Source organism: Cyphellophora attinorum, assembly GCF_001299255.1.
Source record: "Cyphellophora attinorum strain CBS 131958 chromosome Unknown Contig43, whole genome shotgun sequence".
Taxonomy (NCBI): Eukaryota; Fungi; Ascomycota; class Eurotiomycetes; order Chaetothyriales; family Cyphellophoraceae; genus Cyphellophora; species Cyphellophora attinorum.
Genome location: NW_017253271.1, coordinates 35,888 through 56,833, shown reverse-complemented (window position 1 = coordinate 56,833; position 20,946 = coordinate 35,888). Strand labels below are relative to the sequence as shown.

Below are 20,946 nucleotides of genomic sequence, written 5' to 3'. Positions count from 1 at the left end.
GGATGCCGCCTGAATGCGAGGCGTTCCTTGTAGGCGGTGGCTGAGGCCCGTGGTCATCGTTCGGGTGAAGCATGTCGTAGCCTCATCAAGCGCATTCCCTGATGGCAGCAACTTGAACGACGCAGCACTACAAGTTGGGTAGGCTCCCCTTGGGGCGGCAGAGTCAACGCTGCTCACAAGCCCTGATACTTACACCGTCTTTCACTATCATTATCTTCACAGTCTGTTGTTTGCTACTTCACCACTGTAAGACGTCCAGGGTGGCCGAGATTGAGATCGTCACCTACGACTCCTCCACGGTCCAAGACATCTTACTTCCCACCCGTGCTTTGCTGCTCATCCGGGTCTTGATTGTCTCAGATCACCGCAGCGACTTACTACCTGCCTCTAACCGATCATATCTGCCGGCCCATACCTGCCGACGCAGGAAGTTGGCAACTACTTACTTTACTACAATCAAGGCCTGGCAAAAGAACGCCCGCCATGGCATACAACACATCGGCTACATTTTATCCGGGCGGCGACGACTCCTACTATGTGCCTGAAATGGTTCAACCTGCTCCGCACCGCCCAGGAGACCATCCTACCAATATGCCACATAATGTCGCCCAGATGGAGAATGCTGCCCAGGGCGGACATCATAATCAGTCCTCCAATGGCTGGCACCAAAGCCCAATGCCACCAAGAATCGACTCGTACCAACCTCCACACGACTCGTATGCATCTCCCGCCAGCAGCGGATACACCACTGCCACACCGACTAGCGTCTACTCGCAGCAATCGCCGGCGACGTATCAGCAGCCAGCACCTCCTGTCTCACAGACATATCAGCAACCTCCAACGTCTGGCTACCAGCAGCCATCCCCTCAGCCACCTCAGACCTACGATCACGGGCAGCAGTACTCGACTGGTCTCCCAGAAACGCCGAACTTCTCGCCCTTCCCTGCACTCCGAAATCCTCCTCCAAACATTCCACCTACAGACGAGCAGAAAGAAGATACACTTGAGAAGGCAAGACAAGCAGTTCTAGCCTGCAACGATCCAGAGGTCCAGCTGACGTGGGCGCAAGATGTGCTACAATATGCTGAGATCGCCCAACAGAACGAGCAGAGGATATCGTTGACACAGAACCCAAGACCTAGAACTCCACGGATAGAGAAGCAGCTCCGAGACGATGCACTGAAGATCACAAACTTCCTGGCGGATCAGCATCATCCCAAGGCAGAGTTCATGCGAGGCACATGGCTCGAATTCGGCCGCTTTGGGGAGAGAGTGGACAAGAAAGAAGCATTCCATTGCTATTCGCGAGCAGCAGAGAAGGGCTATGTCCGGGCTCATTATCGCATCGGCATGCAGTTTGAGGCGTCACAGGATGCTTTGAAGGCCATCAAGTACTACCAGCGAGGTGTAGATGCTGGTGACGCGGCATCATGCTACCGACTGGGTATGATGACCCTTCTAGGCCAGCATGGACAGTTCCAGGACTTCGAGCATGGCATCAACCTCATCTACAAATCAGCAGAGGCTGCTGATGACAACGCTCCGCAGGGCGCATATGTCTACGGTATGCTGAAAGCCGGAGAGCTCAGCCAAGTCCATGTACCGGAGAGATTCTGCCCGAAAGACACCGTCGCCGCCAAGACCAATATCGAGAAGGCTGCCTATCTGGGTTTCTCGAAAGCTCAAGTACGAATGGGAGCCGCATACGAGCTTGGCGAGCTCGGCTGCCCATTCGATCCTGCACTGTCACTCCATTACAATGCCCTTGCGGCAAGACAAGGCGAGACCGAAGCCGAAATGGCGATTAGTAAATGGTTTCTGTGCGGACACGAAGGTGTGTTCGAGAAGAACGAAGAGATGGCCTTCACATATGCTCAACGAGCAGCTGTAAGCGGACTCGGAACAGCACAATTCGCTATGGGCTACTTCTACGAAGTCGGCATATACGTCTCACCCGACTATTCTACAGCTCAGGAATGGTACCGCAAGGCTGCCGAGGCAGGCAATGCGGATGCTGCAGGTCGTGTTGAGGCCATCAAGCGATCGAAGACGCTGTCGAGGAAAGACCATGAGGCTCAAGCTGTCAGTCGGATCAAGCAGAGTCGGCCAAACGTAAATGTTGGGTCGACCGCCGCAACGCTTGACATGCCTGATCCCTCGAGACTCAGCCTCAATACCAACAGCTCGGCACCATACCCTTCTGGTCCACCAGGTATGCCTCAGTCGACCTCACATCCTGACTTTCGCCCGGCTTCCGCTTTCGGCGTCAATCCCAACTTGCGACCGAACAGTGCCACTGGCTATGGTTCGCCGCAACAACAAATGTATCCTCCGCAAAATCGTCCTTCACCACAGCCATACGGCAACGGACAAGGCAGCTATGGCCCTCCTGGTCCCGTCCGCGGCTCAGCGCCTCCACAACAATACGGCGGTCCTGGCGGTGGTCGACCAAGTCCTCGTCCAGGCACAACTTCTCCACACCAACAACCCACAAATCGCCCACCAGTCGACATCGGCTATATCGCACCACTCGAGCAGCGACAGCCACGTCCACCTCACCCAGCCGAAGCTCCTCGACCTCGTCCTTCACCAGGTCCTGGCATGCATGGCGGTGGCCCAGGTGGACGCCCGCCACCGCAGCAGCGGCCTATTGGTCATCAGCAACCAAGTCCTGCTCCACAGAAGCAGCCGCAGAAGCCACAGCAACCACAGCAGAAGCCAATGCCCCAACAGCAGCAGAAGCCCGTTCAACCAACAGGACCACAACAGAAGCCTAACAAGGTTGCGCCATCGCGAATTGAGCCAGGCAAGATTAGTCAGGGTCAGGGTCCAAATACTTTTGAGGCGATGGGGATCCCGAATAAGAAGGCGAAGGGTGATTGTGTAAGTCTTTTCCCCCGTCCCTTCCGACAGGCCTACCTCTGGTGGACAAAGAGTGAATGAGAAGTAAGAAAGCTGACATGCATACCAACAGATTGTTATGTAAAGGCTCGCCTCTCGAGTCGAGTGTGATACCCCTTATTTGATTTCTGATGATACCCCTACGATGTTATTGGTCACGAGCGCTCTCTGATGCGCCGTTGAATGAAAGGGGACGCGAGATCTGCTGTATGCAGTTGTGGCGCACAGATGGCAATAAGAACGAGAAGCGTTTCCGGATGGGTGGAAGAGCGTCACTGCATACCTAGGTAAGCGCAATCTTGGCAATGGCTGTACTGTACGATCATGCGCCGCAGGGTAGGAAGGCGCATTCAACACGTCACATAGGCGTCTTGCCGGGTATTCACATGGAACACCTTCGACGCATTATGTAGCAGTGCCATCTTCATGTCAGAGCACGAGCTCGTCTGGCAGCCTTACCATCATGTCTGACCCCAGGTCGGTCATACCCTGACTCTTCGAGCGCGGTAAAACGCCGAGCCTCGCCAGCTCGCCCGAGTGGATCACGAGCCTGCCGACCCAGGCAGTCTCTGCTGTTCGAAAGTATCTCGGTACCTACAGGTCACCTATCTCTACCTATGCACAGCTCAAGTTAGCGACATTTCGAGTCCGCATCAATGGACCAAAAGGCCCATGCAGACGCTGAAGCCCCGCACGATCAAGAGGCATACGCTGTTCGCGCTGCGCCGCTGCCACGACCCCTGGACCGCTGGCCGAAATGGCGGCTAGAGTGGCTCATGCAGCATGAAGGTTGCATCTCGTCGTTCACACCCCTGCTTTGCAATGTAGCCGAAAGGCAGGCCACAGTCGTGGCTGAGACGCAAGCACCCCCACGGGCGTTCTCAAGCTCGTCGCCAAACCTGCGAACGCTGCACATCTTGGCTTATCATAATGCTGGCCGCTTTCTTCGACGAACCCCCGGAGAGACATTACTAGGAGAGCGGATAACCATCGCAACCTAGCTCAAAGTGCACTGAGGACTTCGATACATCGATCCTGGTATCAGACCATAACGCAAACAAGGCACCATCTAATCCACCGGTTGCTGAGCTTGCATGCAAATGGGGTCGGCGCGAACCATGGAACAGCGCGGAGCCGGCTTCCCCGGCGCTTAGTGCTGGTAGACATCCATGTAATAGTCTCCTCAACCTTGCCCTCCATCCTGCTGGAACAAGGCTGAGAGGCAGAAGCGTCCAGGGGTGGACTGTGAGGAGACTACGCCCAAGCTGCTGGCGCCTTGCTCCGCCCTCGAGCCACTCATAGGACACAATATGAAGTGCTCTTGCTCCCCAGATCCAGCCGTACCAATCTGGCTCATGACCTTCGACAGTGTGGTCAGAAAGTTCTTCCCGCATCCAGCCCGCAGCTACCTTGATACCATCATCCTCGTCGGACGCTCGACGCAACTCGTGGAATTCGCCAAACCTCTTCCTACGGGAAATGGCAGTGCCTCTAGAGCAAGAGTGGTGGCACGCTCTACCGTGTACTCCAAAGGCAGATGCAGCTACTTCTGCTCTGACGCCATCTTCAGAGCTCAGTGAAAAGGATCTAGATCTTCCAGCCACGCCGACAGACGACAACATTCGTTGGCCATCCGTATCAACGGAAGTTGACAAGCATGTGTCCTCGGGAGATAGCTGTACGACTCCAGATAGCGCTCCTCGAAGCAAAAGAAGCAGAGCAGAAAGATGGGATGCTACAACAAGCAGGGCAGATTGCCCAATATCTTGTCAATACACTGCTTCCCCTATTCCTGTCACCAAAGGCTGGCTACTCTCACATTACCAACCCTTGACCGATACGGTTTTGATGAATCCCGCGGCATCGATCCGGATAGCCTTCTCGGACTCCCTAACTGACTTCAATTTCTCGGCGAAAACCCTCACTCCACCAAGGCGAACTAGGGAAACGTCGACAGCACCGCTGATCTCAATATCAACAACCACTGAAGTCTCCAGACCGCAAGACCAAAAGCGTTCAAAGAAGCCTCTACATTATTGGCTCGAGCGAGCGTTCCCGCACGATGTGTTCACTCGTCTCAAAGCGAACAATACCCGGTGCGTCGCTGAAACCGTTAGCAAGCCACGTCGACAGTGCGAGAACTCGATCCCTCCGACGCGAGTGCCAGTGGTCAGTGCGTCTACCACCATACGTACAATACGCGCAATTGGAAAGTCGCTTGACGAGGACAGAGTCTTTGAGAATGACGAAACTATTGAAGAAGCTCTGGCTTCGCTGCGCGACACCGTCATTCCACAGGTATGTTGTACGAGGGGCCAGCATGTCAGAATCGCCATAGAGGCTCTTGGAGAGATCCGTACCCGTCTGAAGATGGCGTCTGGTCATACACAATTAATCCATGCGGAATGCTCTACCATTGAGTCCTGGTTGCGAATGGTGACTGGTACTCGCACTGTCGATGTGAGAGGATCTCCACCGTCGCCAACATCATCATCGAGCTATGCACCGACAGCACAGAACGATCTCGAGGCCCGCAGGGCATCGTCCGATTCAGTCAGCCCTGCGGATACATCCGCCAAGATGAAGGTCCACGACATCCGTCCATCCACAAAGTCGCCAGCCTTTGCAACCCGTAGGACCACGCGGTCGACCAAAACCTCTACCACGGCCCCCGCCACCAGAGATGCGAGCACAACGATAGTGCCCTACCACGCCCCCAACTCCAGTATTGCCAAAATGTCCGTTGCTGACCGCCTACGCCGAGTTCTCTCCCGCCCGCTGTGCAAATTCGACTTGGACAACGGACTCCTCTATATGTTTTGGCAACGTGGAAGTTTCGGCCTGGCGAAAATCGGGTATACCACTCTGGAGACACGAGAGAAGCGGTTCAAAGGCTGGCAGCGCCAGTGTGGTATCGACCTGGAGGATTGTTCTGACGACAATGGACAACCCGTCAATGGCGACGACGGCGAGTATGCTGGCACAAACCCACCGCCTATTCGTGTACGCAATGTAAGACGTCTGGAATCGCTTGTGCATGCGGAACTTAAGGACTACAGGCGCACACAGCTCAATTGCGCGGGATGTGGGAAAACCCATATCGAGTGGTTTGACGTGCCTGTCAAGCATGCGCAGCAGGTGGTGCACAAGTGGACGACATGGCTGATGGCGGAAGAACGTTATCAGAATAAGGTGGGTGGCAACTTATTATTGTCATCGCGCACAGGGTTGGAAGAGCTTTGTAAGCCAGTCGAATTTGTTCAAGCAGTACAGAAGAAGAGAATCGAGACTGGCCGACGTGGCTCCGGATCTCGTCGTCCTAGTGCTGGTGCTGGACGGCGGGCGTCCGTGCCAGTCAGCGCGTCACTTTCACCTGTACCAGAGACGAGGAGGCGTTCAGCTCGCATAGCATCGCAGCAACGAAAGTCTGGGACGCTCGGGGCCTTGGCTGCGAATCCATGGTCTGGGCTGACTGTGGAGCACTGACTTGTGGTGCTGGAAGCGGAGCAGAAGGCATCAGGTGGTAGCCAATGACTCGATGTTCACTATGAATCAAGAGCACAGGTCTCTTCCAACCATCTACTTCTCTTCCACCCACGAGCCAACGAACTTCAGTGCGTCCACAACAGCACTAGCCTTGGCAGATCCTGCAGAGAGCGACCTCTTCGGTGGCTTGTCTTCCAGCCCAATCGGACTTCCTGCTCCCAACACCGGCCACTCGTCATATGCACGACGAGTCTCATCGATTCCGAAGCCGTTTCGGCGCTCTCGCGTGCCGCCAGCTATCAAAGCGAAGCTGTTGTCACCAGTGACCCAACGACGGGTTTCGTTGTATGCTTGGCCTCCAGCTGGCTTGGTTCTGCGTTGCTGCTCCGCAGTCGCGGTGTGTGGGCCCCCGCCGGGCCTTGATGCCTTCTCATGTGTCGCTGGGCTGCCATGTACTGAGGAGGCCGTGTTGATGTTCCTGCGAGGATTCTTGTCTGGCGTTTTGCAGGGCTTGACATAGCTACATATCTGCGCCGATGCCTGTTGCGTTGCAGCTACTCCATCCTGCTCACTTCCTATTTATCCTTTGTCAGACGGCGGCCATTGACGATCAATGCGCAGCTCGGACGCCTTACCACCATCACCTCCTGACTTGTGGCTGCTGTGCGGTTGATCCATGGAGCAGATACTTGCGGCAAACCGAGCTGATACTCTATATCTGGATGTGTGGTCTGCTGTCGTGGACCGAAGAAGAAGAATGCTCGACCTGAGTCGCGTCTCGCCACTGGGTCTATATACATGTACAATCTGCCCATCCGCAGCATACAGGACACATTGAAAGGGGCTCGGCCCCCAACGGCCTACTATACACAGAGTCGGATCGGGAAGCCACTCCCAGCGGCCTACTTCACACGAAAAGAGCTACAGGCACTTGACCCTGACGGCCTACCGCGCACAGACACAAGTCCAGACAGCCAGCCCGGGCGGCCTACCTCGGCAATCAGTCTGCCACCAAGCGGCCTACCTGGACCTTCACACAAACTCTCGAAGCTCAAGTCGACGAGCCTGGTGGCGACAGCCTACCAATCCGCGTTAGTCCGTGCGGACCAAGCCAGAACAAGGTCGCAGGCCGGGCTGTATGCAAGGTCATCAAGCCTACTTCACGCAGCGAGTAGAGTAGAGTCGAAAACGAAAACTAAAGCCAACGGTACATACATCGTGGGGGCCTCCTCTTTCATTCGGGCCGACTGACAGGATCTGGTAAGAAAGAGGCTATGGTTTGGGAAGTATTGTTGGCATATTTTACATGAGAGGCTATGATCTGATAGGAAAATCGTAATGGCGTCGCCGCGAGGTGGTATACCCTCTATCGCGGCGGTATACTCTATTTCATTAATCAAGTCCCGGATTGTGACCCGCCGGCAGTTCGGCCAACCGCAGAAACCGCCATCTAGCCATATATTACTTTCGACCTTCAACAATCCCAAGGTCATCGGCGAGACGGCAGGGGATGCTTCCAGAGGGTTCAACCGACGCGATGCTTGTGCACGGTCCGCACATGGCGATGCATAGTGTCCGACCGCTTGAAGCCTCCACGCTTGCCGCCCTGGCCCCAATCACAGGCGGCGTCTGGACAGGGGAATCGTTCGACATTCCCTTGTCGCTGTTCGGGATGAACAGCTTTCACATGTCGCTCAAGGTCCTTGCGATATTGGAGCCGCTGCGGGCACACGGTGCATGGGAATGGCGGTCTATGCTGTCGATTGTGGATTCTGAGGCGAGACTTGCTTGGAAATGCCTTCGGCGGCTGGCATTCGAAGCATTGATGCTCTTTCGACGTTTCGGACGCCCATGATCCAACTGACGGCGAGTCAGTTGTGTCTCCAGCCACGCTCAGCTTTTGCACAGAGTAAGCTGAGTTAGTCCTCGTCGATAATCGTGGAGTCGGCGGTATCGGCTGCGTGAGTAGGGGAAAGTCAGGCGCCTGTTCAGCGACAACGGCTTGTTCGCTGATGGACGAGAAAGCAGATGTCGCGTGGTTCGTATCTAAAGCATCAAGGTCCCAGGCTTGTGCGAGGGGATGGTGGAAAGCGTACTCTCTGCTGCCAAAGCCTGTGTCAGATGTCACAGGTTCGTCGTGATGTGGTTGAAATTCGTTAACGCCTAGGCCCCAGGCCTGATCTGTTGGTTGTGACCATTCATGGACTTTGAAAGGTAAGAAAGTGCTTGAACAGTGCGTATCGATAGCCTCAAGGAAACTGTAAAAGTGTGGATCCCAGTACCAGAACGCAGAAGTCTCAAGATTGAGTTCACTTTGGTAATGAAGGAACTTGTGTCCTGGCGAAGAGATTGAAATGTGAGGGGGGAGTCCTTACTCCCCCGGCGCGGGCACAGTGTTGCGTCCTGCCTATCCTAGGCAGGAGTCGACAGGTTCGTCCTGTCCTGAGGAAGTTGCTGTCTGTAAGTGGGAGCTAAGGCACTCCCGCCCGCAAAGCTGAGGAAAGAGAAGCAAAAGCGGTTGACTCGGGCAGGTGCGCTTTTATGAATCTTTGGCCGAGTCGCCTCGACATTCCGGCATTGGCGGCGGCCTACCCATCGAGCGTTCAGTGGCCTACCCGAGGAGTGGCCTATCGAATAGCGGCCTACCCATGTCAGCTGAACAACCAAAAAGTCGGGCGCAATGCCAACGATCCATTCTCTTGGCATAGAGCGTGAAGCGCTTCATTGGCTAGTCATTGAGTGGCCTACCTACGGTCAGACTGGACCTTATCTGAGCTGCTCCGGCAAGGCGTATGCTGTAGACAAGGAAACCGAAGTTGTGACGATCAATCCACCGTTGTGCATACCCATTCCCAGACAAGAAGTCCACCTTTCCACCTACAGCAAGTAATCCAGCTTTCATCAGTTCATCCTGGCTGTCCAGAACTTATATTTCCCATCCCCACGTGCAATACTTCCATTTGCTTCCCATTCGAACTCACAAACGTTTTCTTATGCCAATGCCCCACTCATATTCCAGGGGAAGCTTGGGGGAGGCAAGATCGATCTTGAGGCGGCGAATCGAAGTTTTGGTGGGAGAATGGTTAAAATCTCCGCCCATCTTGGCGCTTGGAGATGCTTAAAGCGTCCCCCGCGACTCCCAGCGCAGAGAGCTGTCGACCCAATCAACACCTAACAAATGCGATAAGTACTCCGTATTGAGTCTGCGACTGCATGGGCAGTAGAAACAGCATCGACGACAACGACCATTTTGTCTGCTTTGGGCACAAAGGTACGATACCCGACGACCCGTTTCTTCCTCACAAAGCCTGCGAGACAAGCGAGGGTACATAAGTACGCACACACTTGCAATGAGTCCACCGCCCTCGAACGCGCGCATGTCCATGCGGACATGTACATGCTCTGTGCAACGATGCGCGGAGGCTCCCAATGGCAACGCGGAAGAGTAGCAATGTGTTCAAGAAACGTGCGGGAAGCTGTGTTGGCGCCTGGTCCACGCGTGGCGACACAGGCAGGGAAAGTCTCCGCTCCACCCCTCCCCAATACTCCGCTCAACTCGAAGGTACTAAAGTACGGCCCAAAGGGCATGTCAGCTTCCCGATCTGCACTTCTATCTGCTATTGCGGAGCCACTTGACGTCATGAGCAGTTGCAGGAGGTTGTGTATTAGTCGTATGAGCCCCTGATAAGGGTTCAGCGGAGATGTTGACCTCAGTAACATCCGCCCCGCTCAGGCGGTCCGTTACGGGCCAGACAATGCTGCATCATGGGTCGAGGATGATGACTAACAATACTGACGCGCCTAGAATGCGGCAGACTGAGTCATGTAACGATCAGAGGAGAGCCGTCCGCCAATCTGGTTTGACAGCTACAAAACACTGTCTTGTGATACAGAGCACCAAGATACTGCCGTCTTCAACGTTGGAGAGGACTGGGCTAGGATGCTAGCACCGCGACTGGCCTAGCGCGTGCGAAAGACGTGTTCCGCTTCCCGGACGGATTGACATTCAGAAGCCTTTTCCTCTTGCGCCACGCTCAGACCTCATGCTTGACGGCATGCGCTTATGACTTCTCTCCGGCTGTCGCAGAGACGCAGAGACCAGTACGCACGGTCCATTGTCTAAGATATTGCCAAGAGTGGTGCAGGTTGTCCGGAGAAGAGTTTGGCAATCGAAGGTACCCATGAACTCAAAAACTTTCGGGAATGACTCACGCGGACTGGTAGGTATATATAACGACCATCGTTCTCGGTCAATGGTCCCTGTCCACGCATACATCCGCTCTTACAATTCCGTACTGTCACTTCCACAGCCGTCAACCACATACACAACAACAACACAACCTCGCCCTCGGAATTCACCGCCCTTCACGATCTGAACTAGCTCAGCCTTCGTTGCCCATTCTCACGGTCGACAACACCAACGATGTCAGAAAAGGTGCCAGAGCATACTGGCCCCATCGAGGCCAATGGCGAAGCCGAGCATACCGCAAAGAAGCCGTCAACTCTCTTCCCAAGCATCTCCGGCAAGGTCAGGGACTTCGATTCTTCCATTGCGAGGCATGTGCTAGAGCCTGAGCAAAAAGAGCTAGAGCCAGCAGCCAGAGTCTTAGAGCCTCCAGGGCGAGTGTTCCGATTCACGGGCACTGTCAAGCTCCATGGCGCGCATATGGACATCGTCGTGCACCAGGACGGGCATACAGTGTGCCGGTCACGGAATGTCGAGGACCTCGCTCCAGAGACGGACCACTACGGCTTTTTCGCATTTATTTCAGCTCGACAAGCTGCAGTCTCAAGCTTCGCAGCGAAACTGAAGGCACGATGGTTGGACCTGCACTCAGATGCTGAGATCGGAGCAAAGCCGATGATAATGGCGGGCGAGTGGATTGGTGAGAAGATCCAACGAGGTAAGCAGTTATCGGTAACACAAGACGAGCTACTGCTGACGGTTTTGCAGGTGTCGCTATCTCCCAGCTCCCGAAATCGTTCGTCCTTTGCTCCCTGAACATTGCCGACACGTGGGAGGCTATCGAGTCCTATGCCGGCATCGAGGAATCAGAGCACCGCATCTACAACATCTCCAGGGGCGGCTTCTTCCACGTTGACTTCGACTTCACCGTCGAGGGCGCGGCTTTCTTGGAACAGGCAAAGGCCCTCACGGCGCAGGTCTGCTCGAGGTGTCCGTTTGGCGAAGCCTTGGGTGCAATAGGAACCGGTGAGGGCATTGTTTGGACACCAACACCAGACTCAGGACTGCCGCATACTTCAGATTTCTGGCTTAAGACCAAAGGCGACCGATTCATGAAAGTGTCCAGAGGCCCAAAGCTGCCGGACCCGGCAAAGGCGGAGCAGCTCGAGAAGGAGAAATCGTTTGCTACAGAACAGTGTACCGATGAGAGACTCGAACAGGCGTGGGCATACCTGCTGGAAATGGGCATTCCGCGAGATAAGCCAGGTGGCAACAAATACAGAGAATGGCTCGTGGAAGACATCGAGAAGGAAGAGAAGTGGGAGATAGGAGAGCTTGGCATCGGCAAAACATGGAAAACCCATGTTGGCAGGATCGCTAAGAGGTCGTACGACGAAAGGATGAAGCAAAAAGAAGCACTTCCGAATTGCGACTGAGTCGCAGCATTGCAACAAATCATCGGTGATGCGAGCTCAGCCGCGTTGATGAGTCGTCGATGAGTATGGTGGCTCGGGTTGTTCAGCAGGCTGTCTGGTCTGTCCTAGCGGGCCATCCTGTTGCTGCCGCAGCGGATCATTTAGGTAGTTTCTGTCCCAGCAGATTACACTGCTCCCGTTCCCCTTTAAGATGTCGATCAGTGTTGCCGTATTGTCAGTTCGGTCTTCCTGTCCAGTTGAAACAGACTGTCCAAGTCGTCAAAATCAGTGTCCCCGTCTCGTCAGATCATGCTTTTTGCCTTCTTGGACCAGTCTCTCCATCTTGTCCAAAGAATCATCCCATCTCATCAGATTAGTCCTCCCGGAACCACATACTTCGAGATCATAATGGCATAGTGCTTTGACATGGGAATAGCGTTCATCAGTATAAGCAATTTGTGCGACAGTCATGCTTAAGGTTGCTGCGACTTCCTCTCGTCGGATAGATCTAGATCTCCTTGGCATCGATTTAGGATTCACTTGGCATCCCTACCTCCACTCCTCCTCTGCTTCACATATTTAGGCTCATCGAGAAGTGAGCGTACGAGAACCAAATCCTTAGCTCGCTGCGACTGAAACCCCAACCTTAGCGGTACCTGAACCCTGATCAGTGTCTAAGCACGGCATTGCCGTCTTCGACTGCCAGCGAAGAATACTTCGAGCCGCAACCGGACCTGTCCGCATCAACGGCAACAGGATCAGTAGTCCTGAGTTGCCGCACTTTATCCAATCGCTGCCCGCCACCCGGGATAAACGCCATGCGACAACATAGAGCAGCGCTGCTGAAGCTGTTTCTGTGTCGAAGCGGCGACAGCATCTTCGTATTCCCACAGCGCGATTACTGGAAGAACATGACCTGCGTCGCCTAAAATGGCCGCTAGATTAGTGGCATCTTCGACCCTAAGCGATGGTTTAGCGTTGGAGTATGAATGGTAAGCACCCTGGTGTTCGCGAGTGAGGGTAACTTCTGCGCTAGCCCATCGACTCCTTCCAGGCATGTGAAGGGGTTCGACGGTCGTGAAGGCCCGCACAAAACCGATGTCGTTGACTGTGGCTTCGACACCTGGCAGCTGATGCTGCGATTGCAAGGTTCGTCTCTGAGCTCGTGCCCGGGAATCATGCATGATAGGCCTATTGGGCTGCTCTGCTGAAGGCTGGCAGGGGGCGAGATTCTAGACTCTTCACTGCTTGGGTTGGCAACGCAGGCAGCCTCGTCAATCCCGGGATGGTCTTTCATTCAGAAGGTAAAGGCTTTTATCGAGGACCACAGTTCTGTACTTCGCGATTTATACACTCCCTGCCCTCACGGGCCACCAAGCACTCATTATGGCAAGCATCGGGGCGCGAGCAACGCGCAGAATGCTTGCAGGCGCAGTGCTTGCGCTCATTTTCTTGTCGTTATGGTACATAGATACTCCAGGTACTTCGGTGACAGTGGAGGGGCAATCAGGCTCACAAAACCCCTTGATGCACAACGAGAACGACAGTGACAACATCAACGATAACGACGACGATAATAACGACGACGACGACAACAAAAACGACGGACACGAGAAATGGTCGCATATCCCAAGCCATCTACACGGCAAGACTCACGATCTCACCAAACTTCCACCTCAGATTTTACACCTACACAGCGATCTGCATCATCTGCACAACAACGATGAATTTCTCCCATACATCGCTGGCATCAGCAGTGTGCCCAATTTGACAGTTAGCACTGCATACGGGACTTGCAAGTTTACTGATGAAGAAATGGGCTCATTCGTTTACAACAATGATGCCCCGTGGGTGCTCGAGCCCACAGCAGACGACCAGATTGTGTCGTTGAGAGAAGCCTGGCAGTCGTACGTGAAGCGAGGTCTCATTCCCTGGGAAGCAGTCAAGGACAGGTACAGCGGCAAGGGAATAGTGATTGTTGGCGGTAAGGGCGCGGATGTTAAGCGAATTGTGGTCGCTTTAAGAGCGTTGCAGAAGCACGGAAGCAAGCTGCCTGTCGAAATCAACTACTTTGACGATGAGCTGGTCGATACCACACGTCAGGCGCTCACAGATATCTACGGCGACAAGCTACTGTTCAACGACCTGGCGGCCGAAGACCAACCATGGGCAACATTCAAAGTGTTTAAAGACAACTACCAGCTCAAGACCGCAGCGCTGGTCAACAGCAGATTCTCAGAAATGCTACTACTCGACTCGGACAACATCCCAACAAGGGATCCTGCCACACTCTTCGAATCCAAAGCCTACAAAGAATTCGGCAGCGTCTTTTGGCCAGACTTTCCAAGAACACGGAAGGAGCACCCAGCCTGGGCAGCTTTCAACACTCCCTGTCGACGTGGCGAGTACGAGTTCGAGACTGGCCAGGCTCTGATCGACAAGCGTAGACATTTCTACCATCTACAGTTCGCGGCCTGGATGAACACACAGCCGTACTGGAGGGAAATGCTCCTTGGCGACAAAGATCTCTTCAGATATGCGTGGCATGCGTTAAAGACAGATTTCGGCACGCCATTCAAATGGCTGACCAGCATAGGATTCTATGCCGAGCAACAGGACGGCGAGGGCTCAAAGCTGGCTTACTGTGGACATACCTTTGGACAGTCATTCCCGGATCATGACAAGGACAGTGCTGGCAGTGGCATCGCGTTCTTGCACGGCGGCGCGCTAAAGACTGTTGGAGGACCGCTGTTGGCTCGATTGAGGAAGTTGAAGGGCGGGATCTTCACGCATTTCAAACGGGTCAAGGTCGAGACGCTGGAAGATTGGTCGCAGGTTGAGTATGGTGTCACTTTGGAGCATTGGCGGGCTGGGTGGTATTACAATTTCACGAAGGAGATTAAGGCTGCAGACCTGCTGAGCCCGTCCGATGATTTCGACCTTGATGGCAAGCCGATGGGTGAAGCAGGGCTACAGGCCATGGAATTGGGCGAAGCAGATATGAATAAGGTCGTGTTGTGCACGGACTTTGCGTTCGTGGAGCCAAGACCGATTGCGGAACTTGGTGAGGATGCGACGAAGTTCGAGCAGCTGTATGAAGATATTGGTGGCTATTGGGCGATCGAATTTGGATATCATGGCTGGTAGAGCGCTTCATGACCTTGATGATGAGATGAGTGTTGAAAGCTTCCGCCGATCATTTCTCGTACCTTCGAAACACTTCTCTGCAATGGTGGAGTGTTGGCTAAGCACGAAGTACAAGAGTGTTTCGTGTTTGTGAAAGCATCGACTGGAGACCTCCCAAGACGTGTCAACGTTGGGCAAAGAACAATCCGATACTCTACGTAGCCTTCTTCCTACCCAAGCCAACACTGTCCGCAAGACGCTTGCTAAGCCGCACTGATGGCTCATCAATGTATGATGTGCCGAGATGCGCCGTGAAAAGGACCAGAGCCAGAATGCTAGTCCATTCTACCAACCATCTCAGCTGGATTCCTCCCGGCCCGTGTTCTGGCACAAGAAGCACACTATCCCACCACTTCGGCTCAGACATATAAGGGGTATTCCCAAGTGCTCTCCTCCATCGATCTCCAACACACATGAAAAGGGGCATGTGGACAATGTACAACATGAAGCTGACCTTGCCGAGAAATTGAATCGGCCGCAAGCACAGAATCGTTTGCAGGAAGCCAGTGTACAACAGACTAAGCACACATAAGGCGGCACCACAGCTCTGCCAGAAGCGATAGTAGTTCGCGCCGTCGTAATTGCTAGGAATGAGACTGGTCAGAAAACTCCAGCCCGTTGTCTGGGCTGAGATATCTTGGTGGCCATCATCTGCAGGCTGGCTGAGAAGATAGAAACCCCCGCCAAAGACAACGTAGGCTAAGCATGAGCGTACCCAGACTCTCGATCGCCATGAGGTCGGTGAGCCGCCGCTGGTGTCGCTGTGGATCAGGGCTATAGCAACGCCTGCAATGAAACAGGCCTGCCACCAGAGCGCCTTGTACAGCAGCACCAGTGCCACGCTTATCAGTGCACCTGCTGCATATGGCTTCGGAATCGGTCTGGAGGTATATAGCATCAGCAAGCCGTACACAAGCATTGATCCCTTCAGCTCCACAGGAATTGTCCACATGACAGGGTTGTAATGATAGTGATTCGGCACTTGAAGCCTTGGAAAGGGTTGAAGAAGTCGACGGAATGCTTGACGAAATGTTTCATCTCATGCCAGAAGGTGTCCTGCCGGTTGTACCAGAGTGCATCAGGATACACGTTGTGTGGTAGCCGCATCAGCAGTGCGATGATGAGTGCTACAGCGATACACGGTAGGTATAGCCTGACCGGCCGCCGAACAATCGCGGCCAACAGTTGAAGTCGGCACTGCTTCCATTGTGCAAGCCCAATCGTGCTGAGAGCCGATTGACTGAGAACAAAGCCTGAGAGGACGAAGAAGATGGCAACAGCGGCAGGTCCACCTTGGTAGATCAGGCGCAAGAAGGCTGCTCGAATGATGCCGTAACGCTCGTAGCTGGCGTACTCATTCGACTGGCCATTGTCACCCAGCAGGTGTTGATGGAAGACGCAGAGTGCCGCTATGCCGCGTAGACCATCCAGAAAAGCTGTGCTTGGTCGCTCAGGCTTGTTGCGTGCTGTTTTGCGTGGGGATTTTTCCTCGGCCCCGATCTTTTGCTGAGCCTCGATGTCCATACCCTCACTTGCGAAGGGGTAGTCTTTTTTGCTTGTGATTCTGCGCGGAGAGATCGTTGTTGCTGCTCACTTTGGTGATGTATTCGCCAAAGCGGTAGAGCACACTAGTCGTGGCTGAAATGCCGGTTTGTACGGCAAACAGGCGGAAGCTTCTGGCTTGCCTGAGTCGCAGGTCCCGTCCGCTGCATGATGCATGCATCAACCACATTATTCGCTATCGGCAGGTGAATCGCATTGTCCCACAATAGCGTCAACCACGTGCATGCTTGACACTCTGGCATGGTACATCTGGACACTGGGACATCTAAGGTTTCGAGGCTGGCTGAAAAGCGTCGTGCATAATCGATGTACATATCCACATCGGATGCTAGGATTCTGTTCGCTAGCTGCAAATCCGTATCGACGTGCCCAGAAACTTTGAGAAGACCAGCTTTGGTGGGCTATCATCCGAATGCGGATGAATACAGCTGCATTTGGTATCTGCGGCCAATCACTGAGTGACAGCTGTCATGCAACGGTCACTGTATGTCAGGCTTGAGAACGTTCACACATGAAACTCGACAGCGGCGTCATATCGATGGTGACGAAGTCGTCGCGAAACTGCTGAGGTACCAAAGAACATAAATTTGGTGTATTATAGGAAGTCGAACTTGAGGTTATCTCAAAGGCCGAACCCTGGCTGCTGGCTGAAGCTACTACAACACCCTCAGACAACACATGGTTCAAGCCACGCCGTCTGAGCTTCACTCGTTCTCATACGAAATTAATGCGCGCGCATCTACGACGCGGACCCCTACCGGCTGCTGCATCGATGGGATCTTATTAGACCGGACACTAGCACCTCGCTTGGATCCAAGCTGTGCCGGAAGCGTCAGCTCATCGTCCTAGACGGCATTCGGTGCTGCTTCTGGGTCACCGAGTCTAGAACTCATCGCTTTGCGCAAGTCCTATCATAATCGCCCCAGTACGATCAGGACGGCTAGACAAGCGTTCACGTCCTCGTGTCAACCCAATTCGTCGCCGGAACCTGATTAGGATGGCGAGCTGGCTGCTTTTGATCATCGGGCCTAGGCTTGGATCCTTCAGGCTTCATACTTCGGGCGAGATGGCACGTCGGTATTGCCGCAACCCTGGCCTATGCTGACGCAACGGTAACGCCATGTGTGAAGCCAATGCATGGCTGCTGGAACATTGTCGCTTGAGGTACAAGTACTCAGCAGGGCAGCCTGTGGAGACAAGTACTGAGCGTTTTTCGTGGCCAAGCCTCTATGCTAGCAATAACGTATTTTTTGGCTGGGGAGGGCGCTGCAGGCCTCGCGTTCTTTTGCTGATCAAGTTGACGCATTGAGATGAGCCTTACTTGAGCGTTGAAAGACTGTTAACAGGATGTCAAGCAGCCCTAGTCAAGGAGCGCGCTGTAAGAAAACTCATCCCGCAAGCTGGAGAAAACGCCCGGCTCTTGCTCCCACAGCCCGCTGGACGACAGCGATCGAGAGAGCGTGGATCTCCATTGCATCGTGATAAACGCAGCGCCGGTGAGAGATGCCTTGAACAAATCCCTCGGATGTCCAAAATCCTTGTCGCCCTGGACCGAGACGACTACTCCAGCATTGAGAAGCACCACGGCGCCATTTGGGAGTCGATAAAGTCCTGGAAGCAGTGAGGGACCCAGCCTATGGGGTGGTTCCTCGGCGGAGGTAAACTTGTTGATCTTCAAGGCCCGACTTCCTGTCGTCTTGAAAGATGGCGATGGTTTAGAGGCCGTCCGTGACACCTTAGCTGAACCCTTTCCTTTGCTCAAGCCAGCACCAGAGCGCTCGGCACCGGAATGCTCTGGTGAGCTCGGAAGGTGAGAACGCTTGCGCACGGTGCGTCCGCCGTGTGCGCCCTTCTGAAGGTTGCGCGCCGCGCTTGGTTGCGGATGTGCATTTTGGGGGAATCGTGTGCCGAGGCCAAAATCGAGAGACTTGTCAAAGTTGCCGCCCACAGCAGGTTGCGCGTGCCGTTCTCTCAAGGACCGTTGCAGTGTCTCGTCTGCCGAATCCGCCAAAGGGTTGCGCTCCATAGAGAGTTGCGCATTCTCTCCCTGAAAGTCGGCGCTCTGATTCAAGGCTGCTGCTGTTCCACCGTCGTCGCCTGGTGTCTCATCATCCGCCACGTTCGAAGCCGAGCTGCTTGCCGTATCGAGTTGCGCGGCCCCTTCTTCTTCATCCGAATACCATCCATCAAGCATCCTGACCCCCCGAACCTCCCACGACGCACCGGTACTCTCGCAAGTCGCGACTCACAGCCCCTTGGAATAGAACGGAGCATCTTGCGCCATCTTTTCAGCCCCTTCTCCAAACTGAGATAGTGGGCGTCCTGCTCCTCCAGTGCGTAAAGCTCTCGGAACTCGCTGTAGCGCTGGACCGTTGCTTCAAAGTGGCGCAGGGCCTCTGCTCTGGCGCTGGACTCTTCCTCCGAACCCCCATACAAAGAGTAATGCAAACCGCCACAAGCATACTCTCTCCTCTCTGCCAGAGCACGAACGGCCTTGTGCGCCCAGTGTTCGCTGCCTTCCAGAGAAATCTGTTGGCATGCCTTCTTTGCGCGGTTGAAGTAGTGCCGTAGCTCGGGAACTTCGATATCTCACTCATCTCAGAACGGCGTCAAGATCTGGAGGAGAGTTGCGCGCACAGCATGTTGCTGAGCAAGCGGCCATACTTTCGTCTTGCAGTCTTCAGCAAGCTCATCTTCGGTCACTCTGCCGTGCACAGAGCCAGTAAACTCCGTCTGCCACGCATCCTCTTCGAGTTCTAGCGGCAGGTCGAACTGGTCGTAGGCGAGACCCAGCAACGCAGCTCTCTGAGCGGCAGCTTCTCTGTTAGCTTTCCTGATCGCAGCGGCCTTCTTGGCTGCGACGCTGCGCTCCTCCGGAGTTCGTGGAGCCATTGTGAGCAAGATGGCGTGTCAATCAAGAGCCAAGGCATGGTACCGTCGTCGATCTGAAAAGGGATCAGCGTAGGAGAAGTAGTAGACGTGAGAAATATTTGCGAAGATCAGTGTTGCTCATTTACTTGCGGTACCCACAAAGTCATTCAACACAACCATCGTAGTGAATGAAACTTCAACTCGATCAGTCTATGATCAAGCCACCGTTATGCAGCCTCTCATGGTGCGCAACCTAGACTGGCAAGTGGAAGCTCATCTCGGTTGCAAGCTCGACTTTGGACGAAGTCGCAAGTTCCAAACTCCGCATGTCGCACACGACGAGGGACGTAGCATAACATATAGGTTGCGAATGGCAAAGGATGCCAGTGGCGCGTGCGATCTTGCGAGAGCAGCTTCGATCCAGCTCAGTCGTTGGTGACTTGCATTTGGCATTGTGGCTGGGCGCCTCAGTTGGTTGCCTTGTGTAGATCTGCTCAAAGGTTTGCATTCTCGAAGTCTTTAGCCAGTACTTTCGCTCGCATGTCTTGGCACACGAGCATCTCGAGAAATTTCTTGCCACGACTCCGCCCGGTAATTTGCAACTTGAACTCGCGATGTGGTTGCGCGCCTCAGTCGGTTGCTTAGGCACTGAGACGAAGATGTCTTCGGCAGGTCAACAAGAAAAGGGGGAGGTCGTGCAGGAAACCATTGGTGACGACTAAGAGCAATCGATTCTTCGCAAACGTTCCAAAACATTCTGCTTCCTCTACTGTCATCCCAAAAGTATTCACATCAACGAGTTGCTCGTGCCATAGCAGGTTGGGCGCCGAAGCTACCACATCTGCTGCGCTAGGTACGAATCCTTGCTCGGCGCAATGTCAAACGTTTCCTCCATCCCATCAGGGCTCGTTCCATGACAGGTTGCGGCGTCAAGTCGCACTGGCATGTGCGTCACTCCAAAGTCAACATCACCTGCACTCAAAGAGGCTGTGGCGAATGTGGAAGAGTCCCGACGTCTACTGCCGCAACGCATCGAATGACATCAGTCTCACGTTAGTAGTGTGGCGGATCATAACAGGATGTCCACACTCTCGACCCCCGATTCAACTCGATCAACAGACTGTACGACGCTCATCGTTCGTGCCCGAAAGAGCAGAATCTGCTGCACTGCTATGCAGTCTGGCATGGCCTCGTAGTAGCGCCGCTGCACTCCCGACTCAAGAGACAATGGCGGCGGGCGCCATGTAGTGCGCGTACCTTGCTCTTTACAGCAGATTGCACTCTTCGCAGGTGGCAGAGGAATGACTGGCGTAACTCAGTCTGCGGTACGTTCGGGGT

The 20,946-nt window shown here is 54.2% G+C and overlaps 7 protein-coding genes across 7 annotated transcripts; 4 read left to right on the top strand and 3 right to left on the bottom strand.

Annotated features, from left to right (window-relative positions):
* Window positions 1-483: 483 nt before the first annotated feature.
* Window positions 484-2,986, top strand: AB675_10131 (Chitin synthase regulatory factor 4; the record flags this gene model as incomplete). The annotated part of the gene is made up of 2 exons (XM_018138881.1): window positions 484-2,883; window positions 2,975-2,986. 2 exons carry the CDS (start codon window positions 484-486, stop codon window positions 2,984-2,986), a joined length of 2,412 nt encoding a protein of 803 aa, XP_017995170.1.
* Window positions 2,987-5,271: 2,285 nt separating this feature from the next.
* On the top strand, window positions 5,272-6,387 carry AB675_10130 (uncharacterized protein; the record flags this gene model as incomplete). The annotated part of the gene is made up of 1 exon (XM_018138880.1): window positions 5,272-6,387. One exon carries the CDS (start codon window positions 5,272-5,274, stop codon window positions 6,385-6,387), a length of 1,116 nt encoding a protein of 371 aa, XP_017995135.1.
* Window positions 6,388-6,480: 93 nt separating this feature from the next.
* Window positions 6,481-7,065, bottom strand: AB675_10129 (uncharacterized protein; the record flags this gene model as incomplete). Its single annotated transcript, XM_018138878.1, has 2 exons — window positions 6,481-6,962; window positions 7,023-7,065. 2 exons carry the CDS (start codon window positions 7,063-7,065, stop codon window positions 6,481-6,483), a joined length of 525 nt encoding a protein of 174 aa, XP_017995178.1.
* A 3,745-nt stretch (window positions 7,066-10,810) lies between these two features.
* On the top strand, window positions 10,811-12,009 carry AB675_10128 (uncharacterized protein; the record flags this gene model as incomplete). The annotated part of the gene is made up of 2 exons (XM_018138877.1): window positions 10,811-11,291; window positions 11,342-12,009. The coding sequence occupies 2 exons, from the start codon at window positions 10,811-10,813 to the stop codon at window positions 12,007-12,009; spliced, it is 1,149 nt and encodes a 382-aa protein (XP_017995148.1).
* Window positions 12,010-13,374: 1,365 nt separating this feature from the next.
* Window positions 13,375-15,135, top strand: AB675_10127 (Alpha-1,2-mannosyltransferase MNN23; the record flags this gene model as incomplete). The annotated part of the gene is made up of 1 exon (XM_018138876.1): window positions 13,375-15,135. One exon carries the CDS (start codon window positions 13,375-13,377, stop codon window positions 15,133-15,135), a length of 1,761 nt encoding a protein of 586 aa, XP_017995144.1.
* Window positions 15,136-15,328: 193 nt separating this feature from the next.
* On the bottom strand, window positions 15,329-16,698 carry AB675_10126 (uncharacterized protein; the record flags this gene model as incomplete). The annotated part of the gene is made up of 2 exons (XM_018138875.1): window positions 15,329-16,055; window positions 16,112-16,698. The coding sequence occupies 2 exons, from the start codon at window positions 16,696-16,698 to the stop codon at window positions 15,329-15,331; spliced, it is 1,314 nt and encodes a 437-aa protein (XP_017995122.1).
* Window positions 16,699-18,097: 1,399 nt separating this feature from the next.
* On the bottom strand, window positions 18,098-19,629 carry AB675_10125 (uncharacterized protein; the record flags this gene model as incomplete). The annotated part of the gene is made up of 3 exons (XM_018138874.1): window positions 18,098-18,897; window positions 18,987-19,308; window positions 19,375-19,629. 3 exons carry the CDS (start codon window positions 19,627-19,629, stop codon window positions 18,098-18,100), a joined length of 1,377 nt encoding a protein of 458 aa, XP_017995175.1.
* Window positions 19,630-20,946: the final 1,317 nt, after the last annotated feature.